We start from the raw sequence: 24915 nt of genomic DNA, 5'->3' as shown, positions 1-24915 counted from the left end.
GCCCTGTCTTGCAAATACCGAGCATCTGTGCTTTGATTTCTAGATGCTGCTTTTGATCACAGAGGTGCAGACAAAGAGGCAGGCAGCCATTCCTTTTGTAAATACCTCCACCTCTAGCTGAAGTGACTTACAGGTGATTTAAAGGGCCAGCACCCTCTCCCACCCCCACCCCCACCTCCTGCCCCTGACACACTTCATTTTTTGCTTTTCTCCTTTTGGGAGCCAGACGTTAAATACTACTGCATATACAGGGAAAATTAGAAAGTGACTGTGCCTGACCAAGGGAAGGCTCAGAAGAGACATAAAAAAAGACATTATTTGCACTTCAGGCTGATCCTTGGCACAGAGACAGCCTACAACAGTAAAACAAATAAGTACATAAATAATAAACACGGCAAACCCTGGGGAAGGGTTTTTTTCATGTTCCTGTTGGCCATCTGCATTTCCTCTTTGGAAAGATGTCTATTCAGTTCTTCTGCCCATTTTTTAATTGGGTTGTTTTCTTGATGTTGAGTTGTATGAGATGTTTATATATGTTGGATATTAACCCCTCATTGGTCATATCATTTGCAAATATTTTCTCCCATTCAGTAGATTGTCTTTTCATTTTGTTGATGGTTTCCTTTGCTGTGCAAAAGCTTTTAAGTGTAATTAGGTCCTATTTGTTTATTTTTGCTTTTATTGCTCCTTGCTTTAGGAGACAGAGCCACAAAAAGATTGCTACAATTTATGTCAAAGAGTGTTCTGCCTATGTTTTCTTCTAGGAGTTTTATGGTTTCTGGGCTTACATTTAGGTCTTTAATCCATTTTGAGTTTATTTTTGTATATGGTGTTAGAGAATGTCCTAATTTTACTGCTTTACATGTATCTGATTTTGCCAGCACCACTTATTGCAGAGACTGTCTTTTTGCCATTGTATAATCTTGCCTCCTTTTTCGTAGATTAATTGACCATAAGTGCATGGGTTTATTTCTGGGCTGTCTATTCTGGTCCATGGATCTGTGTGTCTGGTTTTTGTGCTGGTACCATACTGTTTTAATTACTGTAGCTTTGTAGTATAGTCTGAAGTCAGGAAGCATGATACATCCAGCTCCGTTCTTAAGATTGTTTTGGTTATTTGGGGTCTTCTGTGTTTCCACACAAATTTTAAAATTGTTTTAGTTCTGTGAAAAATGCTGTTGGTATTTTGATAGGGATTGTACTGAACCTGTAGATTGCCTTGGGTTATATAATCATTTTAATATTAATTCTTCCAATCCATGAACACAGTATATCTTTCCATCTGTTTGTGTCATCTTCAATTTCTTTTATGTGTCTTATAGTTTTCCAAGTACAAGTCTTTTACCTCCTTATATAGGTTTATTCCTAGGTATTTTATTCTTTTTGATGTCATGGTTAAGTGGGATTGTTTCCTTAATTTCTCTTTCTGATAACTTGTTGTTACTGTTTAGAAATGCACAGATTTCTGTGTATTAATTTGTATCCTGCAACTTTACTGAATTCATTGATGAACTCTAGTAGTTTTCTAGTGTCATCTTTAGGGTTTTCTATATATAGTATCATGTCATCTGCAAACAGTGACAGTTTTACTTCTTCCTTTCCAATTTGGGTTCCTTTTATTTCTTTTTCTTGTCTGATTGCTGTGGCTAGGACCTCCAATACTACATTGACTAAAAGAACCACTCTGTCTTTAGATTGGAGAATTTAGTTCATTTACATTTAAAATAATTATTGATATGAACTTACAATTGCCATTTTGTTAATTGTTTTCTGGCTGTTTTGAAGTTCCTTTCTTCCTCTTTTGCTCTCATGCTTTCTGATTTGATGATTTTCTTTAAAGGTATGTTTTGATTCCTTTCTCTTTATGCCTTGTGTATCTACAACAGGTTTTTGCTTAGTGGTTACCAGGAGGCTTACATAAAACATATTAAAACAGTTCACTTTTAGCTGATAACAACTTAACTTCGAATGCATACAAAAGCTCTACATTTTTACTTTCCCACCCCACATTTTTTTCTTGATGTCACAATTTGCATCTATTTATATTGTGTAGCCATTACCAAATTATTGTAGTTATAGTTATTTTAAAACTTTTGCCTTTTAACCTTTATACTAGTTATAAGTGATTTACCCACTACCGTGACAATATTAGAACATTTTGAATTTAACTATATATTTACCTTTGCACCAGTGAGTTGTATACTTTCATATGTTTTCCTGTTGGTAATCAGTGGCCTTTTGTTTCAGCTTGAAGAACTCCTATTAACATTTCTTGTAAGGCTAGTCTAGTGGTGATGAACTCCTTCAGCTTTGTCTGGAAAACTTATTCTCCTTCAATTCTGAAGGACAACTTTGCCGGGTATTCTTGGTTGGTGTTTCCCCACCCTCCCCTCCAGTATGTTGAATATAACATCCCACACCCTTCTGACTTTCAAAGTGTCTGCTGAAAAATCCACTGACAGTCTTGTGAGGGTTCCCTTGTGCATAACAAGTTGCTTTTCTCTTGCTGTTTTTAAGATTCTGTCTTAACTTTTGACAATATAATAATATGTCTCAGTGTGGGTCACTTTGGATCCATCTTATTTGGTATTCTTTCGGCTTCCTGTATCTGGGTGTTTCTTTCCACAGGTTATGGACGTTTTCAGCCATTATTATTATTTTTTAAATAATGTTTCTACCCCTTTCCCTCCCTATTCTCCTTCTGGGACCCCCTATAATGCACATATTGGTCTTCTTGTGGTATCCTATAAGTCCCTTAAGCTATCTTTACTCTTTTTTATTATTTTTTTCTTTTTGCCCCTCTGACTGGATGAATTCTACTGCCCTACCTTTGAGTTTACTGATCCTTCCCTCCACTCAATTTAGTCTGCTGTTGAACCCCTCTATTGAAATTTTCAGTTTAATTATTGTAAGATTCAGCTCTATGATTTCTGTTTGGTACTTTTTAATATTTTCTATATCTTTGTTGAAATTCATACAGTGTTCATGCATTGCTCTCCTGACCTCAGTGAGTACCTTTGTGACCATTATTTTGAACTCTATTGGGTAAATCACATACCTCCATTAAGATCAGTTTTGAGATATTTACCTTGTTCTTTTGTTTCAAACATATTCCCCTATTTCTTATTTTCCTTGAGTCTCTGTGTTGGTTTCTGTGCATTAGATAAAACAGCCACCTCTCCCAGTCTTGACAGACTAGTCTCATGTAGGAGATAAACCTTGTCAATCAGCTTGGCCTGAGTATGTGGTTGCCTCTCAAACCTTTACGATTGTCCATGCTCCTGTCTTTTTGTTCTTAGTGGCTTCCAGTAGTGGAAGGTGTGCCAAGACCCATCGATGTCTCAGTCCACTTCCATGCACGTGCAGGCTGATTAGAATCTGGGCCCTCAAGTAGCAACCAGGAGAGTACACAGTCAAACCCTTCCAGGGAGAATCTGGTAGATGAGTGTTTTTGCCTGCTCCTTCTGTGCGGAGACCTGGGGGGATAGCTGCAGAGAGGGCTCTCGTGCACACCTGTCTTGTGGGTCTCATGGACAGAAGCCCCATTGGCTTTCAGAACTAGGTGATTTAAAGGCCCATCCCTCAGATGGGGAGCCTTAAAAGTTGGGGTGCTAGATGTGGCAGCCCTAGCTTTTCTTCAGGAAGAAGTTGGGAACTGGGGGTTCCCTTCCGATTGTATGGTGCTGTGCTGGGGTTTGGGCTTATGGTGAGAGGTTGTCTCAGACTTTCCCACCTGTTTCGATGTGGGTATTGTCTCATTTGTCTGGTGTGTAGGAGTCGCTTGGCTAGTTTCTGGATTTTTCTCTGAGGGAACTTCTCTGTGTGTAGCTGTACATTTGGTGTGTCTGTGGGAGAAGGGACGTTCAGGAGCCTCTGATGTCACCATCTTGGTCCCTCCCTTGGGTATAATTACGCATTGAGACTAAAAGACATTACTCGCCTTTTTACTGTGATCTTCTCACGGGTGTATAGTGGAGTTTTCCAGAGGCTAGAATGATGTGTGTTGATGTTATTACTCTGACAGCTATAAAAGGAACATGTGTTTATGTATTCTTGTGCTTAAACATTTTTGCTTTAATTTTGAATACAGTAAACATCAATAGATATAATCTAGCTAATAAACAAAAGTCCTTTGGGGTTGTTAATAATTCTTAAGAACGTAAAGTGTTCCTGAGACCAAAAAGTATAACAACCATTGTTTTAAACCATGAATCTTGAACACTAACCAACTGTGGCCCACAGGCCAAATATGGTGTGCTGCCTGTTTTTATATATTAAGTTTTATAGGAACACAGCCCTGCCCATTCATTTTCTATTGTAAATGTATTTTAAGGCTCACTATGATGGCAGAGTTTAATCGTTGTGACAGAGACCGTATAGCCTATAAAGTCTAAAGTGGTTACTATCTAGCCCTTTTCAGCCAGAGTTGATGCTGCTGGATCACCTGGAACTCACTGAATCCACAGCAAGTTCTTCTCTCCCCTCCCCCACCTTCTGGAGCTCATAAGTCAAGAACAAGAGCACAGCAATGCTTGAAACTGACTGTATGTCTAACAGTCAGAGGTTTTTTTTAATAATAAATAAGTCTCAGTTTTTTAAAAACATTTTATATTTTATAAAGAATAGATATAATAAGCAAAATATTCAGATGATTAAAGCTACATTTTAAAAAGCAGTATTTTGTTACATATAATTCTATATAGGAAAAGTACCATAACTGGAGTTCAAATTCATAGCAACCAAAATTTTTATTTAATAAATGGTTCAAAGCACAGTGCCAAAAGCATTAACATTTAAAAATTTCACTGAAAGGAAAAAATACTGTAGAATGCACAGCTGCAGAAAGCTACATTAAGTTATCATAAAACTGCCTCAGACTGCAAAAAGAAAAACTCCAGATGCAATACCTAATTATTCCTCTCTAAAATAATGCCATTTATGTTATAAACCACGAGCACGCCATCAAAAGACTGGAACTATTTTTGTTAATTCAGTGGCCATATTGTTAAAAGGGCAACAATTAAAGCTGTTGGGCTTTATACAGTGTTAAAGTTCCTATCAGAGGGAATACAGCACAACAGACTTCAGCTAATCCTTATGACAGAAGGTGCATGAATGACTGAATTACAATGGTTATAAGACATGAGAGCTGCTCACTTTCCAGAAACTACAGCTCACAGAAAACCAACAAAAAGCACAATGATATACAGATAACTGACTTAAAAATGTGTAAAACTGAAAGTCCAAGTTATTCCTACAACATGTTTAAAGTGCTTCAGAATTCACACTGATACAATACTAGCTTTCTTCTGGTTTTGGTCATACTTTTCTGCTTTCTGAAGGAGATTATTTTTCTTCTGCTTTGGCTAAATTATATATACTAGTTTATATCAGAAATGGCAAAATCTATAACTCTGTTCAAAGTTTTAAAAGATCGCTTGAGAATGGTTTCTAGGTATTTCTACGCCACCTTTATAGTTCTAGTTTCTCTATAAGGAGTAAATTCACCTTGTCGGTTTTATTCCAGGCTAATTTACGCGCTTCCGGAAGGAATGCCCTCTCTAATCCACAGAGTGTGGGTGGGAGACCACCCACGTCACCAACATGCACATTGACTCACTCTGCCTCTTTGCTCTTCTCAGCTCCAGCCCCTGTTGAATCTTCCACCTCACCCCTCCTCCTGTCACGGCCCTCCTCAGGGGGTCTTCCATCACATTCACGGATCGGATGCCACCTCTGGGCTGGTACAGCTGCAAGCCTGGTCGGTCCTGCCAGGACAAAGGGCGTGTTACTCTTCCAAGGGCCAGAAATACAGGAGGAGGCAACAGCTCTACCTATTTCTAGGGCCTGATAATCCTAATTATCTAAAGAAAATCAGTCTTGCAGCTAAAAATCAGCCTTTTTCACAGCACTAGCTCAGAAATCAGGCATTTTGAGATTAAAAAAAAAAAAAGAGCCATGAAAAAGAAAGACAGTTAATAATAACTTGGGAGTAAAGTTAGCGTCTGGGTAAGTGTTACCGCTCAAAGCCAGAACTCTGTGGAATTAATACAATCACGGCAATTCCCTCCTATTCTGAGAGCTGAAAACTCAAATGCCCTCATCTCAGCCCCTCAAACTCGCCACACAGGGTGGATGCAAAGTCTGGAACAACATGACATGAGGCATGGTCTCTAGAGAGATGGCTTTTTAGAGCTATGAACTGAACAGTCACACACATTTGTAATTAGCAATTTCTGTGTAGCTTATTCCTCAACTGTCCCCTTTATGGAAAATGCTAACCAGCCATCATACTAATCTCTTAGAGGTGGTGGGATAAAAACATTCCTGGATAAAGTACATGAAATGAAATGAAATGAAACTGCTTCAGGGCATGAGGAAAGCAAAGCCAGGGAAGGACAAAGCGATTCCACAGGCCAGGACCAGCCTTGGGGAAGCCAGCCAGCTCTCTGCCGCGGACCCACCCCTGAGGGGGCCGTCTGCTTACGTGGGCGGCGCAGCGGCCTTAGCCTTCCACGGCCACCTGGGAGACAGGGCAGTGTGACTCAGGTGGGCACGTCCTATGCTGTTTCTCCAGGGCTCACCACTCACCTTTGCCCACTCCTGGGCTGTGTGTGGAGGCCCCACAGTCACCACCATGGGGTTTACCAGAATGTTCTTTTCCTTAATATCAGCCTGGCCAATGAGAAGGGTGGGAAAGGGCTTGGCAGGCCGTACAGACCCGAATCCCGTGTAGACAGAGAGGCAGGCTTCACACACCACCTCTGCCTGGGGCCAAAAGCATGGCTCTGCTTTCGCAGGGTAACGTCTGTGTGTACAGACGGATTCTAGAAGGACATCACAACTCACCTCGTGAGAAAGGAGCTATGACACATAGCACCTTATTACCACTACAGCACCACAGCTTTAACTGAGCCGAAGAGTCACCTCAGGTTCCCACTCCCCAAGCTGTGCCAATAGCCAAGTCACTCGCTGCTGCTAAATGCAGAGGCAGGTGAAAAACCAGTGCTCATGTGAATGAACCCAGCAGAAAGCCCTGAGGTTACAGTAACTGCAGAAACCTCTGAGTGTATGGACGGGGCCGGTCAAGGGTGAAGATGAGTAGACTCCCTCTGGCTGGGGCTGGTCTTGCCTTCACTGCATACACTTTAAAAATCAACATAGCGGGACTTCCCTGGTGGTGCAGTGGTTAAGAATCCGCCTGCCAATGCAGGGGACACGGGTTCGAGCCCTGGTCCGGGAAGATCCCACATGCCGTGCAGCAAATAAGCCTGTGCGCCACAACTACTGAGCCTGTGCTCTAGAGCCCGTGAGCCACAACTACTGAGCCCGCACGCCTAGAGCCCACATTCCGCAACGAGAAGCCACAGCAAGGAGAAGCCCGCACACCGCAACAGAGTAGCCCCTGCTCACCGCAACTACAGAAAGCCCGCGCACAGCAACGAAGACCCAACGCAGCCAAAAATAAATAAATAGATTTATAAAAAATATAAATAAATAAATAAATAAAAATCAACATTGCTGATACCCACCATCCCCTGGATGGATCTGTGGGGGTTATGCTGAGTGAAAAAGCCAGCCTCAAAAGGTTACATGCTGTGTTCCCATTTCTACAGCTTCCTGAAATGATAGAATCAGACACAGGACAGAGGGAGGCTGCCAGGGTCAGGGATGGTGGGGGAGGTGGATACGGCCTGCAGCCCAGGCCTCCGTCCCCTCGGCTCACCTGGACGCCAGGCTGTGAGGGCTGACCAGCACCATGGGGCCGGGCCTGGCAGGGAGATGACCCCATTACAGTGCTTCTCTGCAACGATGTGATCCCAATCCCATGCCGGTTGTGCAGAGCTGACCTGGGCGTTTATGGCCACCTCATTATCCACTAATAATCAGAACAGTCTTGGGGGGATCAAGATGGAGCAGGACATGGAGCTCACCTCGCCCCCACAAACACATCAAAAATACATCTACCTGTGGAACGGTTCTCACAGAAACTGGCAGAAGACCCCCTACACAGCCAAAGCTGCAAGAAAGAGCTCCATGTAACCGGGCTGGACAGAAGAAAAGGCATCGGGTCAGGACCTGTGCCCCGGCGAGATCTGTAAGGAGGAGAAAGTCCTCGTGGGTGGACCCTCGCCCTGGGGAGCAGGCAGGCTGAGCAACAACCTGGACATCCCAGTCCTGGGGTCCCGCACGGAGGAGACGGCCCCCCTGCCTGCTGGGAAATCCGCTGAGACAGACAGAGGCACTGGAGAAGCTGTGACTCTACTCACAAGGAGTGCCTGTGTGCAGCGTGCTGACAATCAGGGTGGCGAGAGCTTTGCAGTCGCAGCTGCCACCTCTCTGCACTCCAGATCTGAAGGGGTGAACACCCTGGCAGGGCTCACTGCACACCACAGCCTGGCGTGAGATCTGGGCAGAGACTCGGTCTAGCAGTGCAGAGACAGACCTGTGTCTGGGGTGGGGTCCAGATGGGGCGGCAACAGCCATTGTCAGTGGGAGCCCCTGGCTCCGCCCAGCCCTCCCGGCAGCTTAGCGCCGGATGTGGGGCAGAGAGGTCTCCCACAGCAGCGCAGCCACCTCAGTTCCTGTACCTGCAACGTCCCAACCCCCAGCCCCAGCCTACTTCACACCACAGCCTCGCGTGAGATCTGGGATGAACACACCAGAGAAAGGGATGCGACCCCGGGCTGCTTCCGAGCAGAACTGTGGACACCTACACAGGTGATGCCTAGGTCCCCCGTGGCCTCACCTGCTTCAGCACTCACCTCCTTTGGGGCAGACACTCAAGAGCAACAGAGCCTGATCGAACTCAACCCTCAGAGCTTCTACTCCAACAACTGGGGAGCAGAGCCCCCGCCCCCGACAGGGCAGCGACAGCCACGGAGCAGAGAGGAGGCCCCACCTCACACCCAGCCCAGGCTCTGGACAGTACAACACTGACCACACCCCTATCAAGGGGCTTACGGACAGCACACCCTGAGGAATGACGTGGCTGGTGGGCATACCAAAACCAGCCCTTGCACCGAAAACACTGAATACACACAGTCTGCACAGGGACATTCCCACATAAAAACACACTTTCAAGACCACAGTAGATAACTGTTTCTCCTAAATTCTTAGAGACAGAGAAAATTAAGTAGAATGAAAAGGCAGAGGAACTCCCAATTAAAAGAACAAGAGAAATCCCCTGAAAGAACAAATAATGAAACAGCTCATCAGTCTACTAGACCCCAAGTTCAAAAAGGAGGTAGTAAAAGTGCTACCTGAATTAAGAAAGATTATTGATAGAAATGTAGATCACTGTAATAAGGAACTAGAAACTATAAAGATGAACCAACCAGAAACAGACAATTGCTGAGAGAAAAAGCAATCAAGCAATGAACAGCAGACTAAGTGACGCAGAAGAATGTATAAGTGATCTGGAAGATGGAATAATGGAAATCACCCAATCAGAGAAGCAGACAGAAAGACAAATTTAAAAAAAAATGAAAACAACATACGAGATCCATAGGATAATATAAAATGTGCCAACCTACACATAATAGGGATTCCAGAAGGAGAAGAGAGAAAGAAGGGGATTGAAAATGTATTTGAAGAAATTATGGCTGAATACTTCCCAAACCTAAAGAAGGACACAGATATCCAGGTATAGAAAGCACAGAGGGTCCCAAACAAGATGAATCCAAACAGACCCACACCAAGACACATAATTAAGATGACAAAAGTGAAAGATAAAGAGAGGATTCTAAAGGTAGCAAGAGAAAAACAAAGAGTTAGTTACAAGGGAACCCCCAGAAGGCTATTAGCTGATTTCTCTGCAGCAACTTTCAGGCCAGAAGGGAGTGGCATGATATACTCAAAGTCCTGAAAGGGAAAAACCTGCAACTAGGATACACAGCAAGATTATCATTTAGAATAGAAGAAGAGATAAAGAATTTCTCAGACAAGCAAAAACTAAAAGAATTCAGCAATACTAAACCTACCCTAAAAGAAATATTGAAGGGTCTTCTCTAAATAGAAAGGAAGCAAGGATCTATAGGAAAGGCAAGTATATAAAATGATTGAAGATCACTTCAATAAGCCAGTACATAGGTCAAAAAACAATAAAAAAAATTGTAAAAGTAATTATAACTACAATTAACAGTAAAAGGATAAGCATGAACATGTAAAACAGGACATGTTGGGGAGGGGAGTTTTAAAATGTAAGTATTTTGGAATGTTTTTGAACTTGAATTACTATCAGTGTAAAGAAAGTAGATATAGTGATGGGTTAACATACTCAAATTCCATGGTAACCACAAATAAAAAATATACAGTAGATTCACAAAAACCAAAAAGAAAGAAACTCAAGCATACCACGAAAGAAAATCATCAAGCCACAAAAAGAAAAAAAAAAGAAGAAATGAACAAAGAACTACAAAAAACAACTGGAAAACAAGGATTAAAATGTCAGTAAGTACATATTTATTGATAATTACTTTAAATGTCAATGGTCTAAATGCTCCAATCAAAAGAGTGGTAGGGCTTCCCTGGTGGCACAGTGGTTGAGAATCTGCCTGGCAATGCAGGGAACACGGGTTCGAGCCCTGGTCTGGGAAGATCCCACATGCCGCGGAGCAACTGGGTCCGTGAGCCACAACTACTGAGCCTGCGCGTCTGGAGCCTGTGCTCCGCAACAAGAGAGGCCGCGATAGTGAGAGGCCCGCGCACTGCAATGAAGAGTGGTCCCTGCTCGCCGCAACTAGAGAAAGCCCTCGCACAGAAACGAAGACCCAACACAGCTAAAAATACAATAAATAAAAAAAAAAAAGAGTGGTAGATTGGATAACAAAACAAGAACCTACAATATGCTGCCTACAAGAGGCTCACTTCAGGGTGAAAGACACACACAGACAAAGTGAGGGGGTGGGAAAAGATATTTCATGCAAATGGAAATGACAAGAAAGTGGGAGTAGCAATACTCAGATCAGACAAATTAGACTTTAAAACAAAGGCCATAAAGAAAGACAATGAAGGGTATTATATAATGATAAAGGGATCAATACAAGAGGAGGATATTATACTTGTTAACATATATGTACCCAATATAGGAGCACCTCAATATGTAAAACAAATACTAACAGACATAAAGTGTGAAATTGACAATAATATAATAATAGCAGGAGACTTTAACACCCCACTGACATCAGATCCCTGGACCAATCATCCAGACAGAAAATCAAGAAGGCAACAGAAATCCTAAATGACACAATAGACTAGTTGGACTTAACTGATATCTACAGGACACTGCATCCAAAAAAACCCAGAATACACATCTTTTCAAGTGCACATGTTACGTTCTCTAGGACAAACCATGTATTAGGTGACAAAACAAGCCTCAACAAATTTAAGAGGACGGAAATTACTTCAAGCATCTTTTGTGACCACAATGGTATGAAACTAGAAGTCAACCACAGAAAGGAAAATGGGAAAAGAATGAACCCATGGAGACTAAACAACATGCTACTAAAAAACCAATGGGTCAACGATAAAATCAAAGAAGATATCAGAAAATACCTTGAGACAAAAAAAAAATGAAGACACAACCTTACAAAAATCTATGGGATGCAGCAAAAGCAGTTCTAAGAGGCAAGTTCATAGCGATACAGGCCTTCTTCAAGAAACAAGAAAAATTTCAAATAAACAACCTAAGCTACCACCTAAAAGAATTAGAAAAACAAGAACAAACAAAACCCAAAGCTAGCAGAAGGAAGGAAATAATAAAGATCAGAGAGGAAATAAATGAAATAGAGATTAAAAAAACAACAGAAAAGATCAATAAAACCAAGAACTAGTTTTTTTAAAAGATCAATAAAATTGACAAGCCTCTAGCCAGGCTCACCAAGAAAAGAGAGAGGACCCAAATAAATAAAATAAGAAATGAAAGACATGAAAATAACAACCACATAATAATAATAATACCACAGAAATACAACAAGTCATAAGAGAACACTATGAACAGTTATATGCCAACAAATTGGACAACCTAGAAGAAATGGACAAATTTCCAGAAATATACAGCCTAACAAAACTGAGTCAAGAAGAAACATATAATTTGAACAGACGAATCACTGGATGTGAAAAAGAATCTGTAATAAAAAATAACTCCCAACAAACAGAAGTCCAGGACCAGACAGCTTCAGTGGGGAATTCTACCTCACATACAAGAACTTATGCCTATCCTTTTCAAACTATTCCAAAAAATTGAAGAGGAGGGAACACTCCCAAATTCATTCTATGCAGCCACCTTCACCTTGATACCAAAACCATACAGAGACTCTACAAAAAAAGAAAATTATAGGCCAATATCTTTGATGAATATAATAGATGTTAAAATCCTCAACAAAATATTAGCAAATCAAATCTAATAACACATAAAAAGGATCATTACACCATGATCAAGTTGGATTCATTCCAGGCTTGCAGGGATGGTCCAACATATACAAATCCATCAATGTGATACACCACATTAACAAAAAGAAAGAGAAAAACCACATGATTATCTCAGTAGATGCACAAAAAGCATCTGACAAAATTCAACATCCATTCATGATAAAAACTCTCACCAAAGTGGGTATAGAGGGAACATATCTCAACATAATAAAAGCAATTTATGGCAAACCCACAGCCAACATAATACTCAATGATGAAAACCTAAAAGCCTTCTTGCTAAATTCAGGAACAAGACAAGGATGCCCACTCTCACCACTTCTATTCAACATAGTATTGGAAGTCCTAGCCACAGCAATCAGACAGGAAAAAGAAATAAAATGTATCCAAATTGGAAGGGAAGAGGTACACTGTCATTATTTGCAGATGGCATGACACTTTCTATAGAGAAACCTAAAGTCTCCACACATAACTATTAGAACTAATAAATGAATTCAGCAAGGTAGCAGGATACAAAATTAATATACAGAAATCTGTTGCGTCTCTTTACACCAATAATGAAATATCAGAAAGAGAAATTAAAGAAACAATCGCATTTAAAATCATGTCAAGAAATAAAATACCCAGGAATAAATTTAACCAAGGAGGTGAAAGATCTATATGCTGAAAACTATAAAACATTGATAAAGGAAATTGAAGATGATACAAAGAAATAGAAAGATTTCCCATGTTCTTGGATCAGAATAATTCATACTGTTAAAGTGGCCATACTACCCAAAGCAATCTACAGATTTTATGCAATCCCTATCAAAATACCCATGACATTTTTCACAGAACTAGAACAAATAATCCTAAAATATATATAGACCCACAAAAGGCCCAGAAGTTCCAAAGCAATCCTGAGGTAAAAGAACAAAGCTGAAGGCATAACCCTTTCAGATGTCAGATTATACTACAAAGCCACAGTAATCAAAACATCATGGTACCAAAAACTGACATATGTATCAATGGAACAGAATAGAGAGCCCAGAAATAAACCCACACACCTATGGTTAATTAATCTATGACAAAGGAGGCAAGGATATACAATGGAGAAAAGACAGTCTCTTCAGCAAGGGGTGTTGGGAGAGCTGGACAGCTACATGTAAATCAATGAAATTAGAACTCTCCCTCACACCATATACAAAAATAAACTCAAAATTGTTTAAAGACCTAAATATAAGACATGACACCATAAAACTCCTAGAAGAGGACACAGGCAAAGCATTCTCTGACAGAAATCATAGCAATATTTTCTTAGGTCAGTCTCCCAAGGCAAAAGAAATAAAAGCAAAAATAAACAAATGAGACCTAATTAAACTTAAAAGCTTTTGCACAGCAAAGGAAACTATCAACAAAACGAAAAGACAACCTACAGAAGGGGAGAAAATATTTGTAAATGATGCGACAAACAAGGGGTTAATATCCAAAATACATAAACAACTCATAAAACTCAATATCAAAAAAACAAACAACCCAATCCAAAAAAATGGCCAGAAGACCTAAATAGACACTTTTCCAAAGAAGACATACAGATGGCCAACAGGCACATGAAAAGATGCTCAACGTCACGAATTATTAGAGAAATGCAAATCAAAACCACAATGAGGTATCACCTCACACTGGGCAAAATGGCCATCATTATAAAGTATACAAACAGTAAATGCTGGAGAGGATGTGGAGAAAAGGGAACCTTCGTTCACTGTTGGTGGGAATGTAAATTGGTGCAGCCACTATGGAAAACAGTATGGAAGTTCCCTAAAAAACTAAAAATAGAGATAACATATTATTCAGCAATACCACTCCTGGGTATATATCTGGAAAACACAAAAACTCTAATTCGAAAAGATACATGCACCCAATGTACACAGCAGCACTATTTACAATACATAAGTCCCCTACATATGAACCTTCAAGTTGCGAACTTTCAAAGATGCAAACGTGTGTTCCATCAACGTCAGGTGTGAGTGAAATTGCAGCTTGCCCTCCATCTCCTATTGCTGACGACCCTTCAACTCTACCATCTCCCACCTCCTCTTCCTCCTCCAGTCAGTAACTCTTCTTGCCTGTTCACTTGATGCCAGCCCCTGTATGCCAGCTGTTGTACTGGACTACTGTACTTCTCAAGGTACTGTATTGTAAGATTAAAAATGTTTTCTTTATTTTTTGTTTTTTTATATATTATTTGTGTGAAAAGTATTATACACCTATTACAGTACAGTACTATATAGCCGATTGTGTTAGTTGGGTACCTAGGCTAACTTTGTTGGACTTACAAACAAATTGGACTTATGAACATGCTCTAAGAATGGAACTCATTCATATGTAGCGGACTTGCTGTAGTCAAGATATGGAAGCAACCTAAATGCTCATCAACAGATGAATGGATAAAGAAGATGTGGTATATATACAATGGAATATTACTCAGTCATAAAAAAGAAGGAAATTCTGCCATTTGCAGCAACATGGATCAACCTAGAGATTGTCATACTAGGTGAAGTTACATTGGACAGAGAAAAACAAATACTATATGATATCACTTATATACAGAATCTAAAAATAATACAAATGAATCTATATACAAAACAGAAACAGGCTCACAGACATATAAAACAAACTTATGATTATCAAAGGAGAGAGGGAAGGAGGGAGGGACAAATTAGCAGTATGGGATTAACAGATACAAACTACTCTACATAAAAATAGATAAGCAACAAGGATTTACTGTATAGCACAGGGAATTATATTCAATATCTTGTAATAACCTATATTGGGATATAATCTGGAAAAAATGTCTGAATCAGTTTGCTGTACACCTGAAACTAACACAATATTGTAAATCAACTAAACTTCAATTTAAAAAAATCATAACTCTGTTAATGATGTAAAAGAAAGCACCATGACATGTCATTAATATTTTCCTTACTGTCTTAGGGGTAAAATGTATAATCTTTCCATTACTTATTCTCAAGCAAATAGTGTGAATGTGCCAGTTTTATACTAAATAAAAGGTTCTTTTTCTTTCCTGGTTAAAAAAAAAATTGATTCTCTGAGAAAAGATGATGCTGGTTTCATTTCAGGACTTGGTGCCCTCTCACTGGACAAGAATAACTGCTCTGCAAATACAGACTCTCAGGGCAGTGAGCTCCCTAGGACGCTGTCAGAACCTACGATCCTGCACCTCAAGACACCTCAAGACTCTTGGTTAGATAAAACATTTCTGCTTGGAAAAGCAGTTGTAAGCCTGCAGGATTACAGCTGACTCTGAGCAGACGAAAATGAAGTGAAAGACTATCCCCAGTGAATAAAAGAACCTTGCTTCCCGTGCGCTCCTTCTCGGCTGCCAGCCCACCTTCACTCTTCTCCTTTCCTGGTGTCTCTGCTGCCCCCACAGGGCCGCCCCCATCCTGGCTCCCCTTCTTCCCTCGGTCTGGGGTGAATCCTTTCCCCCTTTTCAGCTCTTCTGTGCTTCTTCCTGAAAACTTATCCAACTCATAGTGAGCTCTATGCTTTCTGCTGTCATCCAAGTGGTATCTTTGTGCTTCAAGTTCTTTTTCTCGGAATCTTCTCTCCATGTCCCTTTGCTCTTTATCACTGTCATTTTGTGACCTGTGATTCAACACAAATTATCAATAATCTTACATAAACTGCTTGTCAGTTACCTGTCTTCCCTTCCAGACAACAAGTTCAAAAACAGGCAGGGGATATATAAGTCTGCTCACCACTGCAGTGCCAAGTTTGCACACGATGGGCACACGACAGGCATTCAACAAGAAACTTTTGAAAACATGAATAAACAATAGTAATAACAATACTTACTGTTACACTTGAGTGACACATATGTAGCAGGCACTATGCTAAGGTACCATATGCACATATTTTTACGGTTCTTAGTAAATATAATCCTCCCTTTTTTTACAGATAAAGTAAATGAGACTAAAAGTACTCAAGGGACTTTCTTAGTAGCCCAGATGCACATCCATCGTGACACAGAGCTGGTATTTACAGCTGAGTTTCTGTTCCAAGCAGAGCTAAAATTAACTAAAAAAATTAATGCACGCATATATCAAACTGTTAAATGAACAGTAAGTAAATAAGCGGCTGCTTAGCTCATCTGGTTCTTAAAGTCTTTCTCTCCACGAGCCTCACGTACCGTCTGTGGCTCCCCGCACGCAGTGGCCGCAGGGCTGATGGGAACAAAAAGAGCTACAAGCACAAATCTGTGCCAGAAACATGACAAAGGCACTGCTGTATCATAAGCAATAATAAGAGATATGCCTGTAACATAAACCAGAGTGATCATAGATTTGATAGTCATGTACAAATTAATCTTATAAACAAACCAATTAACCAGAACTCCTATAAAGAAGAAAGAAAACCTTTATCACAACTCTGTGCAAGAAAGGTGGTAAGAAGTCATTCCGAGTACTGTGATTCTGGGCAAAAAGCAGCCTAATCCCATGACCTTGCCATCTCCCCTCCAAACTCAAATCTACTTCCAGCCACCCCTCTCAGCAGAGTGGTCCTGGGCTCCAGGAAGCTCTGCAGGCGTCCACATGCAGGACATGGGGAGGAGCCCTGGGCCAGGGGAACAAGAATCCCAGCTGCACGTGGCCCCCGGACTGTGGACCCAGGAGGGAGGGGCTCCCTGCTCAGAGGCTGCCGTGCGTCCTGTCCCCAGAGCACTGCTCAAACTCCTCTCACGGGCCGCTTGTGCGTGAGCAGGCGGAGGACACCCCCGCCGCACAGAGGCAGGGCCGGTGAACACCAGCATCCAGAGCCGCCGGGCAGATCCTGGCGGGACCGGAGGGCTGACCACTCCAACAGAGGAAGGACAGCACTTGAGACTCCATTTCTGTATCACAGAAGATCTCCAGCGCCTAAAAGTCTGGGCTCTCCAATTTACAATTCTGCAGATACACTGAATGTGGTCTGGAAGATCAAATGGGCAAGATATCTCCAAACACAGAGGAAAATTACAAACTGATAAAAATCACCCAGTAAAGAGAGTGGGAAGAAGATCTTGAAGATGGGAAGTGCAAAGACAGGAACCCAAGAGAATAACCAGGAGAGGAGAGAGTGGAGGAAACAATACCAGGACACTTCCCTGTTTGAAGACAGCCTTGAGGAGGCAGACTGAACAGTTCACCATCAGCGTGACTGCTGGCCAAGGAGACAAAGATGTGCGCAAGCGCATCCCAGCAAACTCTTGAATTCCAAGTAGATTATGAAATATAAGCACTCATACTGACAAAGGATATACAACCACAACTCGATGACAATCTTGGGTGCTTAACATGGTCAGAGAAACAAAAGCACGGCTCACTTTTCCCTGAGTTCCTCCAGCGAGCTCTCCAAGGGCTTGGGCTTCATGACTACACAGCTGGCACCGGGTTCCTGTTTCCCATCTCTGGTGTCAATTTCCTCTCCTCTTTCTTTTGGTTTCTCAGTGCTTGACTCCTCTCCCTTTTCTGATTTCTTGAGAAGCTGAGAAATTATAATGCTAGTAAAATATCACTTTAGGAATATATTATAAAAGAAGGTATTTAATAAATAATTTAAAATATACACCAATATTGAGCCCAAATGTTTGAATAGCAAAAAAACATAAGCTAAAGGTCCAATGAACAGGTTTTTGGTTAAATACACAGGGGAACATTCTTTCAATGAAATACTTTCTAGTTGTGAAAAACAATTTAGGATAATGTGATAAAAAGATATTATATTAACGAAGAAAAGAATGTTACAAAGTGGAATGATCCAATTTCTATTTGCATGTTGATTCACACACATAGAAAAACGTCTAAAAGGCTTGCAACACTGTGTTAAGAGTTATTATTTTTAGTTGGCAGAAATGAAATTATTTTCTTTCCTTTCATCTACAGGTTCCAGTTTTTCTAAAATGAACAAGTATTACTTTGGTAATAAGGAAAAAAAATTTTTTAAAGGATGGCTTTATATTAATGACTTTGAGAATCGTTTTAAAAACACCTATTACTCTCTTTCTTGAAACAGATTTAGAAGGTTCCTATGATACATTCATTTTGGTATGAAATTGGGCCTTCCTCCCTGTTCTTGCTCTTCGAACTTTAAGTACCACAGGTAGAGTCAGTTTGTAGAACATGAACCGAAGTCTACTTGTGAGAATTTTGTTCTCACTTATAAAAGTGAACTTATGTAAGTTGCAGTAGAGAAAAACTATACACAGATACACTTAGACTAAATGAGTTCATTTAAGGATGAAACATAGACTGTCAGGCAAATGCTGCAAGCTGCTTCTCATCAGAGGTGTGGACTATGTTACCTGCCTATGGGGGATCCTTTCAGACAACAGTGTATCTTTTTTTTAATTAAAAAAGTAATATATGCAAACCACAGGGGAGTGCAACAGTTTAAGTCTCCATCCATCCAACAAATAATTTTGTGCACCTATGAACTGTTTTTACAATATTTCTAAAACCAAAGCTTTTTCCAACACCACCTCCCCAGCTGTCCAGCACAGGCTGGGTGTCCTATGACTCAACCCAGTTCTGACACTATCCACCTGGAATCAATGTCAGATCCCACAGGACTGTCCCCACTTCAGAGGCCTGTTCCAAGTCCCAGGTTGTCACCAGTACTTCTGACTGGCCGGCTATAAATTCAGGGGGTTCTTGAATGAGACTGACTCACGGAACTCAGGGAAGTGCTTTACTTACTATTACTGGTTTATTATAAAGGATACAACTCAGGCACAGCCAGATGGGAGAGATGCACAGGGCTCCCTCGGGCTCCACCCCCTTGGCAGCGGGATATGTGTGTTCACCAGCTTGGATGCTCTTCAAACCCCACGCTTCGGGGACTTTTATGGCGACGCCGTTACACAGGCATCATTGATTAAACCTCTGACCGTTTGTGACTGAACTCAATCTCCAACGCTTTCCCTCTTTAGAGGTGGGGATGGGGCTGGAGGTTCCAATGCTCTAATCACACCTGGTCTTTCTGATGAGCAGCTCCCATCCTGAAGCTATCCAGGGTCCCAGCCACCTGTCAGCTCATTAGCATACAGAGGACACTCCTGTCACTCCAGAGATTACAAGGGTTTTAGCAGCTGTGTGCCATGAACTGAGGTAAAGACCCTGGGCTCAGTGCTAGGAATGCAGTTGTGGGTAAGAGACAAGTGCCCACAATTAAGGACTCACACTTGATAGTCTTGCCAAGGCAGTGGTGGCCATGGGGGTGGGAGAACGGTATACACAGTGACAAAAATAGAAAACTGTGAACCAGATAATCTCAGGTGGTATGAAACGCTACAAACACATGATAAACAGACTAAAAGGACAATGAGGTGTGGGGCAGGGGAGGAGGAGGAATGGTTTCTCAAGGGGGTCAGGGAAGGCAGGGACCAGACAGTGAGGTGGGCCACTCATGAGAGGCCGTGAGTCTGGTGGGGGGAAGCTCCCTGCGAGGGGAGAGGTGGGGGCGGGAGGGAGCGGGGAAGGCAGCAGGGGTCAGGCCAAGTGTCCCTGGGCAGCCCACATCTGTGCTTGTTCTACATGCGTGTAACCTGATCTCACACACACATCTGTTTTTTTTTTTTTATGGTGTGTTAGTTTCTGCTTTATAACAAAGTGAATCAGTTATACATATACATATGTTCCCATATCTCTTCCCTCTTGCATCTCCCTCCCTCCCACCCTCCCTATCCCACCCCTCTAGGTGGTCACAAAGCACTGAGCTGATCTCCCTGTGCTATGTGGCTGCTTCCCACTAGCTATCTATTTTACGTTTGGTAGTGTATATATGTCCATGCCACTCTCTCACTTTGTCACAGCTTACCCTTCCCCCTCCCCATATCCTCAAGTCCATTCTCTAGTAGGTCTGTGTCTTTATTCCCGTCTTGCTCCTAGGTTCTTCATGACCTTTTTTTTTTTTTTTTCTTAGATTCCATATATATGTGTTAGCATACGGTATTTGTTTTTCTCTTTCTGACTTACTTCACTCTGTATGACAGACTCTAGGTCCATCCACCTCACTACAAATAACTCAATTTCGTTTCTTTTTATGGCTGAGTAACATTCCATTGTATATATGTGCCACATCTTCTTTATCCATTCATCTGGTGATGGACACTTAGGTTGCTTCCATGTCCTGGTTATTGTAAATAGAGCTGCAATGAACATTTTGGTACATGACTCTTTTTGAATTATGGTTTTCTCAGGGTATATGCCCAGTAGTGGGATTGCTGGGTCGTATGGTAGTTCTATTTTTAGTTTTTTAAGGAACCTCCATACTGTTCTCCATAGTAGCTGTATCAATTTACATTCCCACCAACAGTGCAAGAGGGTTCCCTTTTCTCCACACCCTCTCCAGCATTTATTGTTTCTAGATTTTTTGATGATGGCCATTCTGACCGGTGTGAGATGGTATCTCATTGTAGTTTTGATTTGCATTTCTCTAATGATTAATGATGTTGAGCATTCTTTCATGTGTTTGCTGACAATCTGTATGTCTTCTTTGGAGAAATGTCTATTTAGGTCTTCTGCCCATTTTTGGATTGGGTTGTTTGTTTTTTTGATATTGAGCTCCATGAGCTGCTTGTAAATTTTGGAGATTAATCCTTTGCCAGTTGCTTCATTTGCAAATATTTTCTCCCATTCTGAGGGTTGTCTTTTGGTCTTGTTTGTGGTTTCCTTTGCTGTGCAAAAGCTTTTAAGTTTCATTAGGTCCCATTTGTTTATTTTTGTTTTTATTTCCATTTCTCTAGGAGGTGAGTCAAAAAGGATCTTTCTGTGATTTATGTCATAGAGTGTTCTGCCTATGTATTCCTCTAAGAGTTTGATAGTGTCTGGCCTTACATTTAGGTCTTTAATCCATTTTGAGTTTATATTTGTGTATGGTGTTAGGGAGTGTTCTAATTTGATACTTTTTCATGTACCTGTCCAGTTTTCCCAGCACCACTTATTGAAGAGGTTGTCTTTTCTCCACAGTATATTCTTGCCTACTGTATCAAAGATAAGGTGACCATATGTGCGTGGGTTTATCTCTGGGCTTTCTATCCTGTTCCATTGATCTATATTTCTGTTTTTGTGCCAGTACCATACTGTCTTGATTACTGTAGCTTTGTAGTATAGTCTGAAGCCAGGGAGCCTGATTCCTCCAGCTCCATTTTTCGTTCTCAAGATTGCTTTGGCTATTCGGGGTCTTTTGCATTTCCATACAAATTGTGAAATTTTTTGTTCTAGTTCTGTGAAAAATGCCAGCGGTAGTTTGATAGGGATTGCATTAAATCTGTAGATTGCTTTGGGTAGTAGAGTCATTTTCACAATGTTGATTCTTCCAATCCAAGAACATGGTATATCTCTCCATTTATTTGTATCATCTTTAATTTCTTTCATCAGTGTCTTATAATTTTCTGCATACAGGTCTTTTGTCTCCTTAGGTAGGTTTATTCCTAGATATTTTATTCTTTTTGTTGCAATGGTAAAGGGGAGTGTTTTCTTTATTTCACTTTCAGATTTTTCATCATTAGTGTATATGAATGTTAGCAGAAGGAAAGAAATCATAAAGATCAGATCAGAAATAAATGAAAAAGAAATGAAGGAAACGATAGCAAAGATCAATAAAACTAAAAGCTGGTTCTTTGAGAAGATAAACAAAATTGATAAACCATTAGCCAGACTCATCAAGAAAAAAAAGGAGAAGACTCAAATCAATAGAATTAGAAAAGAAAAAGGAGAAGTAACAACTGACACTGCAGAAATACAAACGATCATGAGAGATTACTACAAGCAACTCTATGCCAATAAAATGGACAACCTGGAAGAAATGGACAAATTCTTAGAAATGCACAAGCTGCCGAGACTGAACCAGGAAGAAATAGAAAATATGAACAGACCAATCACAAGCACTGAAATTGAAACTGTGATTAAAAATCTTCCAACAAACAAAAGCCCAGGACCAGATGGCTTCACAGGCAAATTCTATCAAACATTTAGAGAAGAGCTAACACCTATCCTTCTCAAACTCTTCCAAAATATAGCAGAGGGAGGAACACTCCCAAACTCATTCTACGAGGCCACCATCACCCTGATACCAAAACCAGACAAAGATATCACAAAGAAAGAAAACTACAGGCGAATATCACTGACGAACATAGATGCAAAAATCCTCAACAAAATACTAGCAAACAGAATCCAACAGCACATTAAAAGGATCATACACCATGATCAGGTGGGGTTTATTCCAGGAATGCAAGGATTCTTCAATATACGCAAATCAATCAATGTGATACACCATATTAACAAATTGAAGGAGAAAAACCATATGATCATCTCAATAGATGCAGAGAAAGCTTTTGACAAAATTCAACACCCATTTATGATAAAAGCCCTGCAGAAAGTAGGCATAGAGGGAACTTTCCTCAACATAATAAAGGCCATATATGACAAACCCACAGCCAACATGGTCCTCAATGGTGAAAAACTGAAACCATTTCCACTAAGATCAGGAACAAGACAAGGTTGCCCACTCTCACCACTATTATTCAACATAGTTTTGGAAGTTTTAGCCACAGCGATCAGAGAAGAAAAAGAAATAAAAGGAATCCATACTATACATAGAGAATCCTAAAGATGCCACCAGAAAACTACTAGAGCTAATCAATGAATTTGGTAAAGTAGCAGGATACAAAATTAATGCACAGAAATCACACATCTGTTTTTAAAGAGCTTCGTGGAAAAGTTCGCACAACTCTTTCAGATAACAGTATTTATAGCCCACAATTTATATACAGTATTTGGGAATTTTACTTGTGACTTTGGTAACCTGGCTTCCTACTTCAACTTGAGCTCACTGCTTAGTTTTCAAGTCTCAGAGGAAAATAAACCACTGGGTGGCTCTCCTTGAATCATATTCTTCTTTACTGTTTAAAACAGCCATGAGGACCTCTCTCTGCCTCTTTACTTTTAGGGTATTAATACAAATTCTTTCGGGCTTTCTTTACAGATTTTATTTTTTAGGTTTTCTTTTTTTTTTTTTTTTTAATTTGAATTCTCTAGATGAATCTTAGGTCAGAGATCCCCAAATTGAGCACAGACGCTCATTAAAGGCTACGCTTGGAGTCAAATATGTACTGTCAGGTCAGAACACCAGACACTCGAAGGACAGAGCTGTAGGCGTCTCATGTCACTGGGGTCTAATCTGCCACCAGGATTCTGTTTTACCAGATTCAATAAGACTAAGCCTTTCTCTTGCTGTGCCTATGTTTTGGTTTCTTTTTTACTATATGAAGAGTCCTACAGTTACTTTTACTGACATAATTTGTTTTTATTTCTTTGGTTTATTTCAGATTCTAATTCCATATTCAAACATGTAAAAATAAAATGCTATATTCCAAATACTGTAAGTCTTACTTGAAATTATAGTCAAAATTGTAGGCTACACGTTTTAATGATTCTTCCTGAAAAACTCTCAAAGCTGTTGACAAAAATGCTTTTCAGAATATAAAGCATTAGGTGCTATTATTCTTTGCTGAGAAAGGTAAAGGAAAAGGTTAGACAATATTTGCATGCCTGTAGATGTATACCTACTTCGCCCCTGGTCATGACAGAGCTGACTTTCTAAGATGACAAAGGCCTTCCCGTAATATTAAGGTTTCATTTTATTATCCTTCAAGGGCTGTTAATTTATACTGTTGAGACTACATACGATTGTTATAGGAAGTATATCTGCTGCACTTTTGTTATGAAGAATTGTGTTCATACTTAAACCACATGGACAAACAGAAGACACTCTCAGAGTTATTTCCAGAGGGACACCCTGGCTATGCCCATTATTAGGTCCATGTCCTGGCAGAGGTGGGATGGACGATCTTCATTTAATAATCTTGGCTGGGCTCCTCAATTTCATCAATGTTATTATCAGATTATGAGATTTTAAAACTACATAGATCTGTAACAATTGTCATCAAAGCCAAAATGAAAGAAACCACTCTGGCTGATTTCTTGTGGGTCAAACGGCTACCTACTCATCTTGCCCACTGAGGTTTTATCTTTGCAGTAAATGTGCTGCAGCAACGTGACCTGGCCCACACCTTCCATCAGGTTGAGTTTTTCAGCAAATCCTTAAACTTAAAAAGAGACATTTCAAGAAACAGTCTTCAGAGATTATGTTATTCATTAGTGCTGTTCATCAGATAGTTCAGGTTTTCCTCCTAGCACTTGCAATGTCCCTCAGCTTGAGATTAGGTGGAGACGTGCACCGTGTTTTGGCCAGTGAAATGTGGGCAGATGGGACCTGTCACTTCCGTGTCGAAGGTTTAAGAACCAGTGTGCAATCTGCTGTGTTACACACCCCCTTCCCCTTCATAACGATTGTGGAAGCAAGTGCAAGATGGAGCCTCATCAGCTTGGCTCACTGAACGGCTATGATGAGCAATGCACAATGGACACGTAACGTGAACAAGAG

The 24915-nt window shown here is 40.7% G+C and overlaps 1 protein-coding gene across 1 annotated transcript in view; it reads right to left on the bottom strand.

Annotated features, from left to right (window-relative positions):
• Nucleotides 1-4743: 4743 nt before the first annotated feature.
• The window catches only part of UPF3A (UPF3A regulator of nonsense mediated mRNA decay), a 29227-nt gene continuing 9055 nt past the window's right edge, over nucleotides 4744-24915 (bottom strand). Inside the window, 4 exon segments of the mRNA XM_059902579.1 lie at nucleotides 4744-5723; nucleotides 5726-5768; nucleotides 15783-16077; nucleotides 17795-17955. Coding sequence (XP_059758562.1) covers nucleotides 5617-5723; nucleotides 5726-5768; nucleotides 15783-16077; nucleotides 17795-17955 — 606 coding nt within the window. The 3' untranslated portion in view covers nucleotides 4744-5616.

This window comes from Balaenoptera ricei, chromosome 18, assembly GCF_028023285.1.
Source record: "Balaenoptera ricei isolate mBalRic1 chromosome 18, mBalRic1.hap2, whole genome shotgun sequence".
Taxonomy (NCBI): Eukaryota; Metazoa; Chordata; class Mammalia; order Artiodactyla; family Balaenopteridae; genus Balaenoptera; species Balaenoptera ricei.
Note: the sequence above shows the minus strand (reverse complement) of the source record. Positions and strands in the feature narration are given on the sequence as shown.